Consider the following 17,799-nt stretch of genomic DNA (forward strand, 5'->3'; position numbering starts at 1 on the left):
TTCCGTTACGCGTCAGGTACGCGAACCGGGGCGCTAACCGGAGCGCTGTCACAGATATATATATTTTTTTAAACGTTAATTTCTCAAAATCCACTGGAGCACATATATTGAGACATAGCAAAGGCACGTCGGGCAAACCATATCTACAATTTTGCCAAGTTTCATGTAAATCTATTCAGCCGTTCGAGCTAAAAGTGAGTCCAACCGCCCTATGGAAAAATGAATGGGAAAAACGCGTTTTGGGACCCCCCTTTGTTCTCGGCCCCCCCTTGACGAAACCCCACCAAATTTTCAGGGGCTGCTCAGAAAAAAAATGTGCCATTTTCCTGAAAATTTCAGCCAATTCCGTCCACAAACGCCAAAGTTATTAGACATAGAATTTTCAGAAATCCCATAGAGAAAAAATCCTAACTATATATACCCACTGGCTATCGCCAGTAGGTAATATACATATATAAACATATGTAATCTGCATATCTATATAAATATAAATGCATGCATACATATACATATATGCATACATATGCATGTTATTTACATGAAAGTTTTAAAAACACTAATAAAAGCAAAGCTAAAAAGCCACCTCATTACAAACAGAATGGCTTTAACTTAAACGAGGGCGAGATCTATTGCATTTTCAATGCTTGTTTACTTTGGTTCTATCAAGAAGGCATTCAGATGTGTCACACATTTGCCATAAATTCTGAATGTTAGCACTCTAGTTGCTCATTAGATCACTGTAGTAAAGCTAGTGCTCACCAGGGAAGTCTGCTGCTAATCATGGTTTGCAGCCATTTTCCCGCATTTTTTATCCCGCAGACTTTCAGTCCGCATACCATTATCCCGCAAGGTCATTGAGCTCGCATACCATTATCCCGCATTTTTTCAAAACGCATGTGCATTTATCGCGCATGCCTTTACAAAGAATTACGTTTTAAAGGCATGTATGGTAAATGCATTTGCGTTGTGAAAACCACGATGACGAGAGAGGTAAGTGGGTTTGTGTTAATTTTTTCGTGGGTTAGTGATTGTGTAGTGTAGTGTAGTGTTGTGTAGTGTAGTGTTGTGTTAGTGTAGTGTAGAGTTGTGGTGGTTGTTTAGTGTAGGGTCATGCTGGGGGTAGTGTTTTAGGGTTTAGGGTAGTGTTGTAGTGTTTGCGTAGTGTAGGGTCATGCTGGGGGTAGTGTTTTAGGGTTTAGGGTTGTGTTGTAGTGTTTGCGTAGTGTAGGGTCATGCTGGGGCTAGTGTTTTAGGGTTTAGGGTAGTGTTGTAGTGTTTGCGTAGTGTAGGGTCATGCTGGGGTGTAGTGTTTTAGGGTTTAGGGTAGTGTTGTAGTGTTTGCGTAGTGTAGGGTCATGCTGGGGGTAGTGTTTTAGGGTTTTGGGTAGTGTTGTAGTGTTTGCGTAGTGTAGGGTCATGCTGGGGGTAGTGTTTTAGGGTTTTGGGTAGTGTTGTAGTGTTTGCGTAGTGTAGGGTCATGCTGGGGTGTAGTGTTTTAGGGTTTTGGGTAGTGTTGTAGTGTTTGCGTAGTGTAGGGTCATGCTGGGGTGTAGTGTTTTAGGGTTTTGGGTAGTGTTGTAGTGTTTGCGTAGTGTGGGGTCATGCTGGGGGTAGTGTTTTAGGGTTTTGGGTAGTGTTGTAGTGTTTGCGTAGTGTGGGGTCATGCTGGGGGTAGTGTTTTAGGGTTTTGGGTAGTGTTGTAGTGTTTGCGTAGTGTAGGGTCATGCTGGGGGGCAGTGTTTTAGGGTTTTGGGTAGTGTTGTAGTGTTTGCGTAGTGTAGGGTCATGCTGGGGGTAGTGTTTTAGGGTTTAGGGTAGTGTTGTAGTGTTTGCGTAGTGTAGGGTCATGCTGGGGGTAGTGTTTTAGGGTTTAGGGTAGTGTTGTAGTGTTTGCGTAGTGTAGGGTCATGCTGGGGTGTAGTGTTTTAGGGTTTTGGGTAGTGTTGTAGTGTTTGCGTAGTGTAGGGTCATGCTGGGGGTAGTGTTTTAGGGTTTAGGGTAGTGTTGTAGTGTTTGCGTAGTGTAGGGTCATGCTGGGGTGTAGTGTTTTAGGGTTTTGGGTAGTGTTGTAGTGTTTGCGTAGTGTAGGGTCATGCTGGGGGTAGTGTTTTAGGATTTAGGGTAGTGTTGTAGTGTTTGCGTAGTGTAGGGTCATGCTGGGGGTAGTGTTTTAGGGTTTTGGGTAGTGTTGTAGTGTTTGCGTAGTGTAGGGTCATGCTGGGGGGTAGTGTTTTAGGGTTTTGGGTAGTGTTGTAGTGTTTGCGTAGTGTAGGGTCATGCTGAGGGTAGTGTTTTAGGGTTTTGGGTAGTGTTGTAGTGTTTGCGTAGTGTAGGGTCATGCTGGGGGTAGTGTTTTAGGGTTTAGGGTAGTGTTGTAGTGTTTGCGTAGTGTAGGGTCATGCTGGGGGTAGTGTTTTAGGGTTTAGGGTAGTGTTGTAGTGTTTGCGTAGTGTAGGGTCATGCTGGGGGTAGTGTTTTAGGGTTTAGGGTAGTGTTGTAGTGTTTGCGTAGTGTAGGATCATGCTGGGGGTAGTGTTTTAGTGTTTAGGGTTGTGTTGTAGTGTTTGCGTAGTGTAGGGTCATGCTGGGGGTAGTGTTTTAGGGTTTAGGGTAGTGTTGTAGTGTTTGCGTAGTGTAGGGTCATGCTGGGGGTAGTGTTTTAGGGTTTAGGGTAGTGTTGTAGTGTTTGCGTAGTGTAGGGTCATGCTGGGGTGTAGTGTTTTAGGATTTAGGTTAGTGTTGTAGTGTTTGCGTAGTGTAGGGTCATGCTGGGGGTAGTGTTTTAGGGTTTAGGGTTGTGTTGTAGTGTTTGCGTAGTGTAGGGTCATGCTGGGGGTAGTGTTTTAGTGTTTAGGGTTGTGTTGTAGTGTTTGCGTAGTGTAGGGTCATGCTGGGGGTAGTGTTTTAGGGTTTAGGGTAGTGTTGTAGTGTTTGCGTAGTGTAGGGTCATGCTGGGGTGTAGTGTTTTAGGGTTTTTTGGGTAGTGTTGTAGTGTTTGCGTAGTGTAGGGTCATGCTGGGGGTAGTGTTTTAGGGTTTAGGGTAGTGTTGTAGTGTTTGCGTAGTGTAGGGTCATGCTGGGGGTAGTGTTTTAGGGTTTAGGGTAGTGTTGTAGTGTTTGCGTAGTGTAGGGTCATGCTGGGGGTAGTGTTTTAGGGTTTAGGGTAGTGTTGTAGTGTTTGTGTAGTGTAGGGTCATGCTGGGGGTAGTGTTTTAGGGTTTAGGGTAGTGTTGTAGTGTTTGTGTAGTGTAGGGTCATGCTGGGGGTAGTGTTTTAGGGTTTAGGGTAGTTTAGTTGTTTAGTGTATGCTAAAGGCATATTCGTTCTAAAAGTTTTCGTTATTTTAATTTGCGGCCTAATAGTACATGCAGGATTTTTTTTGCGGACTGATGGTATGCGGGATTTCGTCATATATTCGCTAATCATACTTTCTATGGCAAAATGAACCCCCTCATTTTGTTCCTTTTTAAATTAAATGTTTTAAGAGTTACCACTTTATTCCAATCAAGATGGCTTCAGGTGTGCCATATCTTTGTAATAAGTAGGACTGTTAGCACTCTAGTTGTTCTTTAGAACACTCTGGGACAATCTGTCATTGGGCTATAGTTGGGCTACATCTGGCTGATATTTGGGCTACATTTGGTTTTTTGTCTCTGGTTGCCATCTTTGGGCTACATTGGGCTACATTGGGCTACATTGGGCTACATTTGGGCTCCAACATATATATAGCCCAATGTAGCCCAATTTATATTTTTCAAAGTTAATTTTCGTAAAAACCACTGGAGCCTATATCTTGAGACATAGCAAAGGCACATCGGGCTACCAGTCCCTACAATTTTGCCAAGTTTGGTGTAAATCCATTCAGCCGTTCAGGCTAAAAGTGAGGCCAACCGCCCTATGGAAAATTGCATGGGAAAAACACGTTTTGGGACCCCCCTTTTTTCTCGGCCCCCCCTTGACGAAAACCCCCCAAATTATATATATATATATTCACAGAAAAAACCATAGGTTATAGACCATATATAGTTAGGAATTTGCATTTACAAAACCTTGAAAATTCACTGAAAATACCATAGGTTATAGACCATATATAGTTAGGGATTAGCATTTAAAAAACCTTATTTTATTTGCACAAAACCATTGAAATTCCATATATAGTTAGTTGCACTAACTATATATCGCGGACCCGCAATCCACTGCTAATGATGTCACATATTACATCATTCATGACATGGTCAGTGACATCACTGATGACATCACTGATGACATCTCAAATGACATCACTGATGACATCACTGATGACAACACCCAGTGACTGTATGTTTCTGTAAAGTTAAAATATGTCTTACATATTGAAGAATGAGTGGATGTATAAGTGTCTGGATGAAGGATTTAGTAGGTGCATGACTGACTGTATGAGAGAATGATTAAATGTGTCTCACTGAGTGCATGGGTTAGTGATTAAAGTGTCTTAATTTGGCAATCATTATTTATGTTCTTCTGTAAACTGCTGCATGTTTAAATCAGTAGCTATATCAGTAACTATATGGGTTATTGAATGGTTGCCCAAGTATTTGTATGGGAGACTGAGTATGTGTGTGGGTGGCTGGGAGGTGTATAACTCTGTGCATAGATGTGTGAGCAGTTGATTCCCTAGGTGTATGGGTTCAAAAGTGCATGTAGAAACAGCTGTATGGACAGTTGACCGTGTGCATGAGTATATTGGTGAGTGAATGGATATCTCAGTTCTACATGTCAAAGTAAGTACATATGTAAAACACACTCCATGTGAGAGTTGACATATATAAATAACTGAACATAAGAGCCAGTGAATGTGAGAGTGGCTGTATGAATCATTGTGAACTAGTATCAAGGATTGTATAAGAGAGTAAATATGTGTTAGTATATGTTTGAATAAGTAAGGTGTGTATAACTGTATAGTTGAGGAAATGGAGGTGTGATTGATTCTTTGCATGACTGACTAGGTGTGTGAGTAACTCCATGGATGTGTGACAGTCTGTGAGTGCCTGTTTACACTGAGTGTATCTAAGGTTATATTAGAGTCTGAAGATGTATTATCACATAAATGATATCATCAGTGATGTAATCAGTATTGTCAAATGAGATGTCAGTGATGTCATCAGTGATGTCATTTGAGATGTCATCAGTGATGTCATCAGTGATGTCATTTGAGATGTCATCAGTGATGTCATCAGTGATGTCACTGACCATGTCATGAATGATGTAATATGTGACATCATTAGCAGTGGATTGCGGGTCCGCGATATATAGTTAGTGCAACTAACTATATATGGAATTTCAATGGTTTTGTGCAAATAAAATAAGGTTTTTTAAATGCTAATCCCTAACTATATATGGTCTATAACCTATGGTTTTTTCAGTGAATTTTCAAGGTTTTGTAAATGCAAATTCCTAACTATATATGGTCTATAACCTATGTTTTTTTCTGTGAATTTCATTGGTTTTTTAAAAGCTAATATCTATAGCTGTAAAATATATTCTTTATTAAGTGACGTATCACGTAGCCCGTGAGACGCCTAATGATGCATCGCATACCCGTGACGTATCGTCTCTGCAGCGCAAACCAAACCCAAAACGTAAGCGCGCCAGAACACGCTTAAAGATATATATATATTTTTTTAACCTTAATTAGACAAAATCCACACGTGCACATATCACAAACGTTCAAAATACACAATATGTCGGACTCCCGTTACGCTGCCGGTTAGCTGCCCGGTTAACGTACCAGGAAGCACCTTTACCGCGAAAAATCGCAATTTTTTTTTCACCCCCCAGGGAACTTTAATAGCCCCCTCATCAATCCTAGGGGGTTCAGGAGGGGTTTGCCTTACCCCTTTCATTCATTTACACCTTTTTTTTTTCCACCTCTTGTCTCTCGATCCCACAGAGAGACAAGATGGCGGCCGCTCCAGACTGTTTACAATGATAACAGCCAATCAGCTTCTCCTCAGACTCCCGTTACACTGCCGGTTAGCTTCCCGGTTAGCTGCCCGGTTAGCTGCCCGGTTCGCGTACCAAGACGCGTCTCTATGGCGAAAAAATCGGATTTTTTTTTTTTTTTTTTTTGGCCCCGCGTGGCTTTATAATATCCCCCTCATCAATCCTAGGGGGTCATAAGGGGTGTACCTTGCCCTCTTTCCTTCATTTCCCCCTTTGTTTTGGCCTCCTCTTGTCTCTCGATCCTACCGAGAGACAAGATGGCGGCCGCTCCGGACTGTTTACAATGTTGACAGCCAATCAGCTACTCCTCAGACTCCCGTTACACTGCCGGTTAGCTTCCCGGTTAGCTGCCCGGTTAGCTGCCCGGTTCGCGTACCAAGACGCGTCTCTACGGCGAAAAAATCTGAATTTTTTTTTTTTTTTTTTGGGCCCGGCGTGGCTCTATAATATCCCCCTCATCAATCCTAGGGGGTCAGAAGGGGTCTACCTTGCCCCCTTTCCTTCATTTCCCCCTTTGTTTTGGCCTCCTCTTGTCTCTCGATCCTACCGAGAGACAAGATGGCGGCCGCTCCGGACTGTTTAGAATGTTGACAGACACCGGAGAGCCAATCAGCTTCGCTTCGCAAAGTTCCGATACGCGAAAAGTACGCGAACCGGAGCGCTGCCCGGAGCGCTGTTACAGATATATATCTTGTTTTAAACGTTAATTTCTCAAAATTCACTGAAGCACATATATTGAGACCTAGCAAAGGCACATCGGGCTAACAGTCCCTACAATTTTGCCAAGTTTCGTGGAAATCCATTCAGCCGTTCGGGCTAAAAGTGAGTCCAACCGCCCTATGGAAATTAACATGGGAAAAACGCGTTTTGGGACCCCCCTTTTTTCTCGGCCCCCCCTTGACGAACCCCCCCCAAATTTACAGGAGCTGCTCAGAAACAAAATGTGCCATTTTCCTGAAAATTTCAGCCAATTCCGTCCACAAACGCTAAAGTTATTAGGCATAGAATTTTCAAAAGTTCCATAGAGAAAAAATCCTAACTATATATACCTACTGGCTATCGCCAGTAGGTAATATATATATATATATATATATATATTACAAACACAAGTTAGCCCTGGAAAGAGAGAGGCCGCCGGCAGTTTTGCAATTCACTTTATTCTTGATGCGAGCAGCTTGCAAACAGGCTCCCAACAGTAACGAAAACCTTGATATTGCCAAACGCGTTTCAGAAAATTCATTCCTTCCTCAGTGGCTGTCAGGCAATCAATGTTCAAGCCGCAGTTCGTGAGCACGAGATAAAACAAGATCCTGCCCAGGTGGGCGTGGCCACTCTCCTGGCCTTCTGGGTCTCGTAGTGCCACACAGTATTCCTCATGTGAGTCTGTTTTGAGCATTGTGCCAATTGAAAACAAAATGTACTTGCCCAGGTGGGTTGTTAATCGTGGCTGTAGGGCTGCCTGTCCCGCTTTTCAGCTGCTCACTTTGAATTATCATCGGAACAAGGCTGGTTCCAACTCTGCCTCCCAAAGTGTTGACAGTCATTTGGTATGTCAGCACGGGCCCGCTCACAGGCAGTGGACTTCTCTCAAGCGGCTGGGCTCCAACCGCAATCTATTACAAACACAAGTTAGCCCTGGAAAGAGAGAGGCCGCCGGCAGTTTTGCAATTCACTTTATTCTTGATGCGAGCAGCTTGCAAACAGGCTCCCAACAGTAACGAAAACCTTGATATTGCCAAACGCGTTTCAGAAAATTCATTCCTTCCTCAGTGGCTGTCAGGCAATCAATGTTCAAGCCGCAGTTCGTGAGCACGAGATAAAACAAGATCCTGCCCAGGTGGGCGTGGCCACTCTCCTGGCCTTCTGGGTCTCGTAGTGCCACACAGTATTCCTCATGTGAGTCTGTTTTGAGCATTGTGCCAATTGAAAACAAAATGTACTTGCCCAGGTGGGTTGTTAATCGTGGCTGTAGGGCTGCCTGTCCCGCTTTTCAGCTGCTCACTTTGAATTATCGTCGGAACAAGGCTGGTTCCAACTCTGCCTCCCAAAGTGTTGACAGTCATTTGGTATGTCAGCACGGGCCCGCTCACAGGCAGTGGACTTCTCTCAAGCGGCTGGGCTCCAACCGCAATCTATTACAAACACAAGTTAGCCCTGGAAAGAGAGAGGCCGCCGGCAGTTTTGCAATTCACTTTATTCTTGATGCGAGCAGCTTGCAAACAGGCTCCCAACAGTAACGAAAACCTTGATATTGCCAAACGCGTTTCAGAAAATTCATTCCTTCCTCAGTGGCTGTCAGGCAATCAATGTTCAAGCCGCAGTTCGTGAGCACGAGATAAAACAAGATCCTGCCCAGGTGGGCGTGGCCACTCTCCTGGCCTTCTGGGTCTCGTAGTGCCACACAGTATTCCTCATGTGAGTCTGTTTTGAGCATTGTGCCAATTGAAAACAAAATGTACTTGCCCAGGTGGGTTGTTAATCGTGGCTGTAGGGCTGCCTGTCCCGCTTTTCAGCTGCTCACTTTGAATTATCGTCGGAACAAGGCTGGTTCCAACTCTGCCTCCCAAAGTGTTGACAGTCATTTGGTATGTCAGCACGGGCCCGCTCACAGGCAGTGGACTTCTCTCAAGCGGCTGGGCTCCAACCGCAATCTATTACTCTTGGATCCTGTCGGAGGTCGCGGTCTTGCCCCTGACCTCTGCGCTCCGACCACCGGTATTATAATCTGGTGGTCGACTTGATGGCCTGAATGTCAGTGGCAGTCTGCCCACCATCGTAATAAGGCCCTCAGTGAGGATTTTAATTATGATAATAATATTTGTTTTAACTAAAATTATATATTAAACATTGCAGTAAAAATTTAATTTTTTTATTTAGAAAAATGTGTGAATATTTAAATATGTGTATTTCCTGGTATTTAATATAGTTGTTAAAATATTTTATTTGTTTGAAGTGAACTACTCTCTCTCTAATGTTGCACATATTCGAGTGGGAACAGTAAATGTTACCCCTCCTTAGTCCAAACCTTTCTCTACTTTAGACTGTTGCAATAGTAAATTTTAACCCTATTGAGTCCAAAGCTTTCTCTACTGTTGCACAGATTGCGACCATATGTATTATTCCTATAATTTTATAGTTTTGTTCACATTTATATTATTATGATGTTTCTGTGTACTTAACATTCTAATATTTATAGTTAGTAATAATTATGTGTGCATATATATATATATTTATATATAGTTGTTATGTTATTAACTTTTTCTAATAATTAGTGAATTAAATTATAAATTACAATTATTATTTTAATAATAGTTTCAAATTATTAAATAAACATACACTCGAACAAATATATGTGTGTTTTCTAAGTAAGTATAACATTTACATATTTTTAATATTTTAAATAAATGTAATTTACATTACATTACTGTTAAATGTTAATATATTTAGGGCCTTATTATGAGTTTGGTGGTCCCTAGACCGACGTTCCGGTGGTGGCGGTCCGAGCATGGTGAGCTTCACGGTCCGACTGCCATATTATGAGCTGGGTGAATTGCATTTCCAAAGACAGCGGCTGAACAGCAGCCACCACAACTCCGACTGCCAACTTCACAGTTGGGGAAATGCAGCTGTCATAGGGCGGTACTGAGGAGCTCCACCATCATCAGTATTGCAAGTTGGCTTTCTAACAAGCTGACCATGGCGTAATGACTGCCAACTTCGAGTCGCAGTAACAAAGGATTGGAGGTGCATACTAACCACTCTCCTGTTCTTCCAGGCAGAGTTCCATGCTGATTCTTTTCTTAAAATCTCCCCTTTACAGCAGCATCTTCACCCCGAAGAATACAACCCTTTTTGCTGGGATTTACAAAATCCTTTTTGTACTATCTGGACAGGCCACACATGTGCCCCACTCCGGTAATGGGTAGGTGGTATTTTACCACATGTATCGTGCACATGTGCACATTTAACATATTTGCTGTTGAAATGTGCACACAGGCATCGATATATAAGGAAAATCATTGCCCAGCGCTGCAAGACAGCCGCACCGCGGGCCCCATGGTGAACTTGTAATGCGGGGGTCTAAAGCCCGCTAGCTTTCAGGCGATCGCACTGCTACACTCGTAATAAGGCTCATAATGTTTACTATTTTTGATTAGATGTATGTTAAAAATATTTTTGTAATCGTTATTAGTGTACAGCGATCTTGTTTTGTTATTTTTGTCATTTGCATTATAAGTTTAGGAAAACAATATGTGTGTGCTCTATATTTTTGACACAATGGGGTCGATTCCGATTTGGGAAATTAATCCGTACGACGATTCAAATTTGTTGCCCTTTCCGTACAAATCGTACAAATCCGTCCGAATCGCGTAGTACGATCCGTAGGAAAAAAATACGTCTGAATCTTTGCGAACCATACGAAAAGCAAGGGAAAATCCATACGAAATGGACAAGTACGATCCGGACCGGGGAACGTGAATGCGATTCGTACGGAAAACATCGTATGAGCAATTCGTACGGAGAGCCACACAATCACATAGGCACCGTACCCCTGCAATCATGGGGGTACGCACCGTACCCCTATGCGCCGTACCCCTACGCACTGTACCCCTACACACCGTACCCCTAAGCACCGTACCCCTACACACCGTACCCCTGCAATCATGGCGTGTACTCGCATACCCGGGGAGGTCCGTTTCGTATGCGATTCGAGTCGAAATCTGCTTTTACAGACGTTTAGACCTCCCGTAGAAAAAGAGTCGTACAGAGTGTTGACGTGACGAATCATACTTTCTGGGTCGGAAAAAGCGGCTTCAATCTGTACAGACATCGCATACTGCATGTTCCGAATGCGATTCGTACGGATTTTTAAGTCGTATGGTCTTTCGTACGATTCGTACAGAGATCTGCTTTAGGTTCGGATCGTACTTCATCGTACATATGGGGACGTTTAAGGTGTACTATTCGTATGGGAAATGTGCTACGTACGGCTATTTGTAGGGGATTTTACTGAATCGGAATCGGCCCCAATATGTATATACCATGATATTTGTGGTTTCAATATTTTTTCAGTGAACCAAATATAACATTCAGACGCTTACATTCACTGGTCTATTCAGGTTCTTTTCCATATGTTACACTTCTTCTCTTAATTTATTTAATCACTTTTACTTTTGGTCCTTCTACATATAGAACTACCATGTGTGCTAAACTTGAATATGCATGTTAAGTTAGCTGACCTGTCATAAACCTAATTTTCCTCCACCTTGTGACACTTGACATTTTTGTATAAGTTGTAATTTGATTGTACTTGTTTTTTGATTTGAGCACTTCAAGCAGCAGCACTGCATTTAGGTCCTGAAGAAAGCTGCAACACCACTGTGAAGGGTTATAGGCTGAAACGGGTCTAATCATTCCCCACAGTGCCAAGGAATACACTAACAAAGGTATTTGAGAGCCCTGTAGCTAGTTGTAATCACCACCTTAATTTTGATCTGCTGCCCTCACTACTACTAACTCAGCAGTTTGGGTATTTTTCAAAAAACATACCTGAGCTCCTCCCTCTCAGAGAGGGGGTTGTAGCCCGTACCTTAACAAGGCATCACAGTATCAGGAGGTTCCCAATGATGAAGCATGCAACCCATGGTGAGTGAGGGAAATCGTCCTTTAAAAGGGATACTCCGTAATGGCTAGGTCTTCAGCTACAACAGCAGAATCTATAGACCCATTGGTTTCTTTTTGTGGTTAATGAATACTCTTACATATCAAGGAATACTAGACGTCAGCTAGTGGCATTCCGTAAAAGAAATAATCACACACTGCTCTTCTGGTAGTGGCCAGCCAATAATGCATTAATGAAGGGTTTACTTTTTTAGGATATTTTTTAAGAGGCCATTCAGTCTTTGCTTCAAACTTTTGTAAAGCATTGTATATTTTAATTGGTGGATACCAGGATCAAAGTTTGTCAGGAAGATCAGTAGTTAAACACACTTTGGAAAGCTTAGCTATCTCATTCACATTCATAATGCATCTCTGACTAATCTAGTATGCTGTGGGAATTGCATCCTTTAGTTTAGAATAAAGTTTAATTTATTTTGTAACGTAGGCTCTGATGTATGCTGTGTACCCCCTGCAGATTCTTTAGCAGCCTTTCCTGGCAGCCCCCAGGCCTTATGACACTTGCAGGGCTGGAAAAGTATGTGAACTGAAAGTATCCAGTTTAAGAGGCAACATGTATGTGCTTTATTTCACAAAGTTGAGCAGAATTGCAAGACCACAATGCAATACCAAAGACAAAAATCTATCACAGAATGTTATAAGATTTCTCTGATCTCAATCTGTAGTGAGGGATAGTCCTAAGATTAAGGACCCAATTCTGGTGTCATTTAGAAGGCCTCCAAATCAGATTTGTCTTTCCCAGATCGCATTTGTAACCCTTGTTTACAACCGAATCATACACAGATCTGAACGACCGAGTACGTTGCGAAGATCGGGTATGTACCGACCAAATCGTTTCCGGGACACAAACGTGTCCGTACATTTCATTCGTAGCTTAATCGTGCCGCGCTAGTGAGCCATATTCCAACCGAGCGACTACGATGCATGATTTAGACAGCCGGTTCGCGGTTGTCCAAAGCATACTTCGGGGAGCCATAGCAGGGCCCCCTTTACCTGGTGCCCTCTGAATCTGTCACCTGGGTGTGCCAATCGGTCCCCTCGATCCTAGCATGCACAGTGTGGTGGGCACTATGGGGTGCCCACCGCAGGGTGTACGCTGTTCCCCACCCACCCCTTTTCTGCTAAGGGAGCATGTGTACGCATCTGTATACGGGCTCCCATAGAGTTCAATGGGAGTCTGAACAAATCGAGTCCGTAAGCATACAGCAGCATCGTACTCGCTCGTTCAGACTCCTGGAGCACGTCTCGCTTGGAAAGCCCTCCGCATCTGAGTCGTACGGAGGGCTTTCCTATCGAGATCGGAATCGGGCCCTAGTATGTGCTGAGGATGCAAAGTAGACATCAGAATACACATATCTCCTACTTTCAAATTCTTTATACTTTGATTGATTGTCGATCAGACTTTGAAACTTATTTATTCATATGTGGCAGTAACCCATTTTCTGTGCTAACATATTAACTGTTTTAAAGGTTTTTCATACAAAACACAGCACAATTCAAATTTGAGATAAATGACAATACCCACCAATATATAATCCAAGATTTGTTCCACGGATGTAAACCTCGATTCTGTTTCTGTTGCCATTCTTACACATATCTGCAGTAGTCCAGCAAACTAAGAGAGATAGCAAAAGTTGAGCCATAGATGTAAGTGTATTAGTAATTAGCATTAATTCACATGCACACTAATTTAGAAATGACCTGTATTTCATCAATGTTTCTTGACATGAGTTATGACATCAGTAGCATAAGTCTAAAACATAAAGCATGATTGCAAGAGTAACTTCTACCACTTTCCATATTTATTTTAATGAATTTATTTATTCCATCAATGTTGGTCTAGCAATAAAAATGTTCTATATTTTGCTATAATCACAGTAAGTGCTATTAAATGACTGTGCTTTAAGTTTATAATACAGTAATAAAATATGACATGACTTAGTAAATGATAATGTTTGTTGATATTATATTCCTTTTTCCTGGTGTCTGTAAGTTAAATTATACTTACCTGCCTGCAAGACAAGTTGTCCCTTTTTCCTTTAAAAACCTGCACTAAATATTCTTGCAGAGCTTTGCCTTTTGTAAAGGAAAATAATGGATAAGTAAGTGGATACTGCCCTAGTACCAAGAATTCACTGATCATTGAACCACTGGCTTGGTGTAGTAACCTTTCTTAAAAAGAAAGACCTATATGCAGCAGAATCTCGAGAGCACACTGCCTCACTGAACACAATCCACAATGACAACACTTGACAACGTGGAACTTGACAATATTTTCATAGTCCAGATCTCTTCTCTTCACATGTTAATGTCCTTTCAAAGCTACCTCAACTGCCAAAGCACTAACCTGAAGTTCAAAGAAGACCATTATTTATCAAGAACACAAAACATTCCTAGAGCTTAACATGTTTTTACTAGGGTAATCCAGTATCAAGTAAAATCTGCACAAATCTGATTGCAAGAAACATACTACTGAAACACAATATCAAACACCCTAGAATCTTTACGGACAACCTATCCTTTAGGCAATTTGGTTACATCCACCATCATTGTATCACTAGAATCTTCAAAAATGTGATGATTACGTCACCAATCCCCTATATGTTTGACATGCAGTGCAAAAGAATGTGCTCAGTTCGCAGAGACTTGCTATTCACTCAGTGGGTTGGGGAATCATGAAATTAGACTGTATGTGTAACAAACATCTGCGAAATACTAACAGGATTAAAAAACAAATCTTAAATAACTGGCATCTCCCCAATCATTACAGATGCATCTAATACTGTGAGGAACATACAAAATTGACTAAACATCATCACCAACTGCTGGGTCCTCAGGCATTTTCTTTTATGTAACATATACTTTTTAAAAGGGCCTTATATATCTCTTAAACATGCAGCCTGGGGCTGTAGGGAAGCATTGTTCTCAGCATTTTCATGAACACAATATAACACACAATATAACATCTTTGAGCCAATTAACTTTGAAGTGAGACCCCTCATCCATGATCTGGCCACTCTCCATGTAATGTTGAAAGAGAAACATTTCACCTGTCTGCGCATGGGATGTCCCCAAAGTATCCCAACAATAACATCAAAGCTGTGGAGCCCACACTAGTGGAGGTTATGTCATTATTAGTCTGTACCCCATCTGCCCGAAAGCCACAAACAGGTGAGCAGCTCCAGGCTAGATGTAAACAAATCCACTGGGACAGTCAAACACCTAGAACAACTTCAAGAACATGAAGGATCTATATAGTGCAACAGTTTGGGTGTATAGTATAATCTGTTCTGAAAGTAGAAGTGACTGTAACTTATTGACACTTATTTCATTTGCTCAAAGCAGTACCTCTATTTCTTAGGCAATAGGGTCACACTCAGTTCCTAAGGCTGTGGTCTGGAAGGGGGAAATATTTGCCATAAAATGTATATTGGTTTGAGACCCAGCCTCTCATAGTGGGGGCCAGGAACATTTGCATCAACAGGGCAAAGTTCTCAGGCTCAGAGGAATAAGAATCCCAGCTAGTCATGGCAGATTATCTAGGCCCATAATAGGCGAATAGATCTAAGGATTTGTTACACCAAGTTTAGGAACATGCTTGTAACCCGTCTAGGAAGAGCAGACCAAGCTGTAATAGACCTAGATGAGCAAGAGTGAGTTTCACCAGTCTGTCCATCAATCGGGGCAGAGGTGGGTTATCAGAAGTAGGCAACTCAGGGTGTATGCCAAACCTCTGAAACATATCTTAGCTATAGACAATATCACTCAATACCAGCACTTAATGTTTTCTGTGAATCTGCCAGGCCTAGCTGCCTGGTAGTGGGAATGGTTACAAGCAACCCAGTGTCAACCTGGTCCCTCTTAACTGGCAAATATTGGGCCCTGCATTGCAGGTTAAGCTAGTATATAGCAAAGTGGGATTGCACATTGAAAAAGTGTCTTTCAAGCTGCGTTACTGAGAGCCCATCCCATCATATGGTTGAGTTAGCCTCACCCAGCACAGTCACAAGAATCACTGCCCCCAGCCAAGTAAGCACCAAAAGCAGTCTGCCAATGAAGTGCACTCCAGGCGGGATTGGGATGTTGTTAAAGAGAAACAGAAATCTAGGGAGCAACAGGGGCAGCCATTAAAAGAGGGAGCCAGATCCACCACCCGACCTGCACAGCCAACCTATCCACCACTGGTCGGAAGTTATACCTAAGAATTTGTTGGTGGTTCCTGCTAAAAGTGATGCCTAGGTAGCAGAACGACCAGTCCTGCCGACCTGGGGGATCTCACTGTTGGGTTTTCTAGTAGAGTTACTCAGGAGAAACACATCAGACTTACTCCAATTATTGCATAGGTCAGAGAAGCAGCCACATCATATTAGATCCCCTATGAATGGTGTAAGGTTTTCATTGGTAATCTTGAAGAATAATACAGTATTGTCAGCACATAAAGACATAAGATATGTCCCTAATGTTATGATGTTCACAGTGTAGGCAGACAAGTGGCTCTATAGCAACAGCAAAAAGAAGTGGGGAGAGGAGACACCCCTGCCTAGTCAAAAAAATGCCAAAGTGTAGTCATTGATGAGTACTCAAGCACAGGATCAGTATGAAGAAATAGGACCATCTTTACTAAGTAATTTCTATGACCCATCCTACATAGGACTGACAGCAAGAAAGGCCATTTGAGTGCATTAAATGCCTTTTCAGCATCATGATGCATAAAGGCCACCTGAATTTAATGAAGAATATGGTGTACAAGTGCAAAAAACATGCATAGGTTGTTGAATGTAACACTAGCAGCGATAAATAACATGCATAGGTTGCTGAATGTAATTCTGCCGGGGATAAAGTCCGACTGCTCAAAGCTGGACATCAACAGATTCAGTTTGTTTGCTAGGACTGGGGTGAGTATTTTATCATCTAAATTTAACAAGGACAACAGCCTGTATGATTTAGTGTCACTGGGGTCCTTACCTGGTTTTAGACTAAGGAGATGGTAACCTCTAGATTAGTGGGTAGTAGATACCCCCTCAAATAACTTTTGATAAATCTCCCAATAGTTGAAGAGCTAGACACTCCTTGAATGACTTATACATGTTGGTGAAAAAACAGGTGCCTTTCCATTAGCAAGCAAAACACACAATGTGATGGATGGAATGTTGCACATTGGCAAAACATTCACCCCCAGTCACAGATCTGGGTTTAATCCATCGTTATTTTGCTCGCCACGCCACCCAATTTCAGACATGGCCATATGCAAATCAGTCTTGACCCTGTGCCACATGGGAACAGTCCAGCCCAAACTGCCAAGCCGTGTCTTCCCTGGACCGGAATAAAGCATCCTAGGACCGGTTTCTGGCTATCAGCCGTCATCAGACAGGATAGCTTGACATTGGCGTAGTGAGCACAGGACCCACGTCTGGGCATACACTTCCTACACAGTGTGAACAGCAAAACACACAAGGTGATGGACAGAATGTTGCACATTGGCAAAACATTCACCCCCAGTCACAGATCTCGGTTTAATCCATTGTTATTTAGCTCACCACACCACCCCAGTTCAGACATGGCCATATGCTAGTCAGTCTTGACCCTGTGCCTCATGGGAACAGTCCAGCCTGAACTGCCAAGCCATGTCTTCCCTGGACCAGAATCAAGCATCCTAGGACCGGTTTCTGGCTATCAGTCATCATCAGCCAGGATAGCTTGACTCCAGTGGCGTAGTGAGCACAGGACCCACGTCTGGGCATACCCTTCCCACATAGGGCGAACAGCAAAACACACAAGGTGATGGACGGAATGTTGCACATTGGCAAAGCCATCTATAGTTTACTTGACTTCATCTAAAGTTGTTGGCTCTAATATGTACTCTTCTGCAGGTGTGAATGAAAACACAGAAGCACATGCCTTTGATGAAAGCACAGTCCTGCGCTTTGCTTTGAATATAAGGCTGCAACATGACATAATCCAGTCTAAAGAGTACATATGTGCCATACTACTTGATCCATAGTACAAAACACTTCTGCCCACCTTCATTCCCTTTTCCAAGGAGGATATTTTAAAATATAAGTGGTGGATTTTAGAGCAAGCTGGAGACTTGGAAGAAGATTGGCTGGAACTTTGAGTCCCACCCCACAGTTCTGGGGT

At 42.6% G+C, this 17,799-nt stretch overlaps 1 protein-coding gene across 3 annotated transcripts in view; it reads right to left on the reverse strand.

Annotated features, from left to right (window-relative positions):
* Positions 1–17,799, reverse strand: part of LOC147677801 (ATP-binding cassette sub-family C member 12-like) — a 954,180-nt gene that overhangs the window by 231,001 nt on the left and 705,380 nt on the right. For all 3 annotated transcript variants that reach the window (XM_086945451.1, XM_086945452.1, XM_086945453.1), the window contains exon 25: positions 13,187–13,276. In XM_086945451.1, coding sequence (XP_086801577.1) covers positions 13,187–13,276 — 90 coding nt within the window. The remainder of the gene's footprint in view (positions 1–13,186; positions 13,277–17,799) is intronic.

Source organism: Lissotriton vulgaris, chromosome 12, assembly GCF_964263255.1.
Source record: "Lissotriton vulgaris chromosome 12, aLisVul1.2, whole genome shotgun sequence".
NCBI lineage: Eukaryota > Metazoa > Chordata > Amphibia > Caudata > Salamandridae > Lissotriton > Lissotriton vulgaris.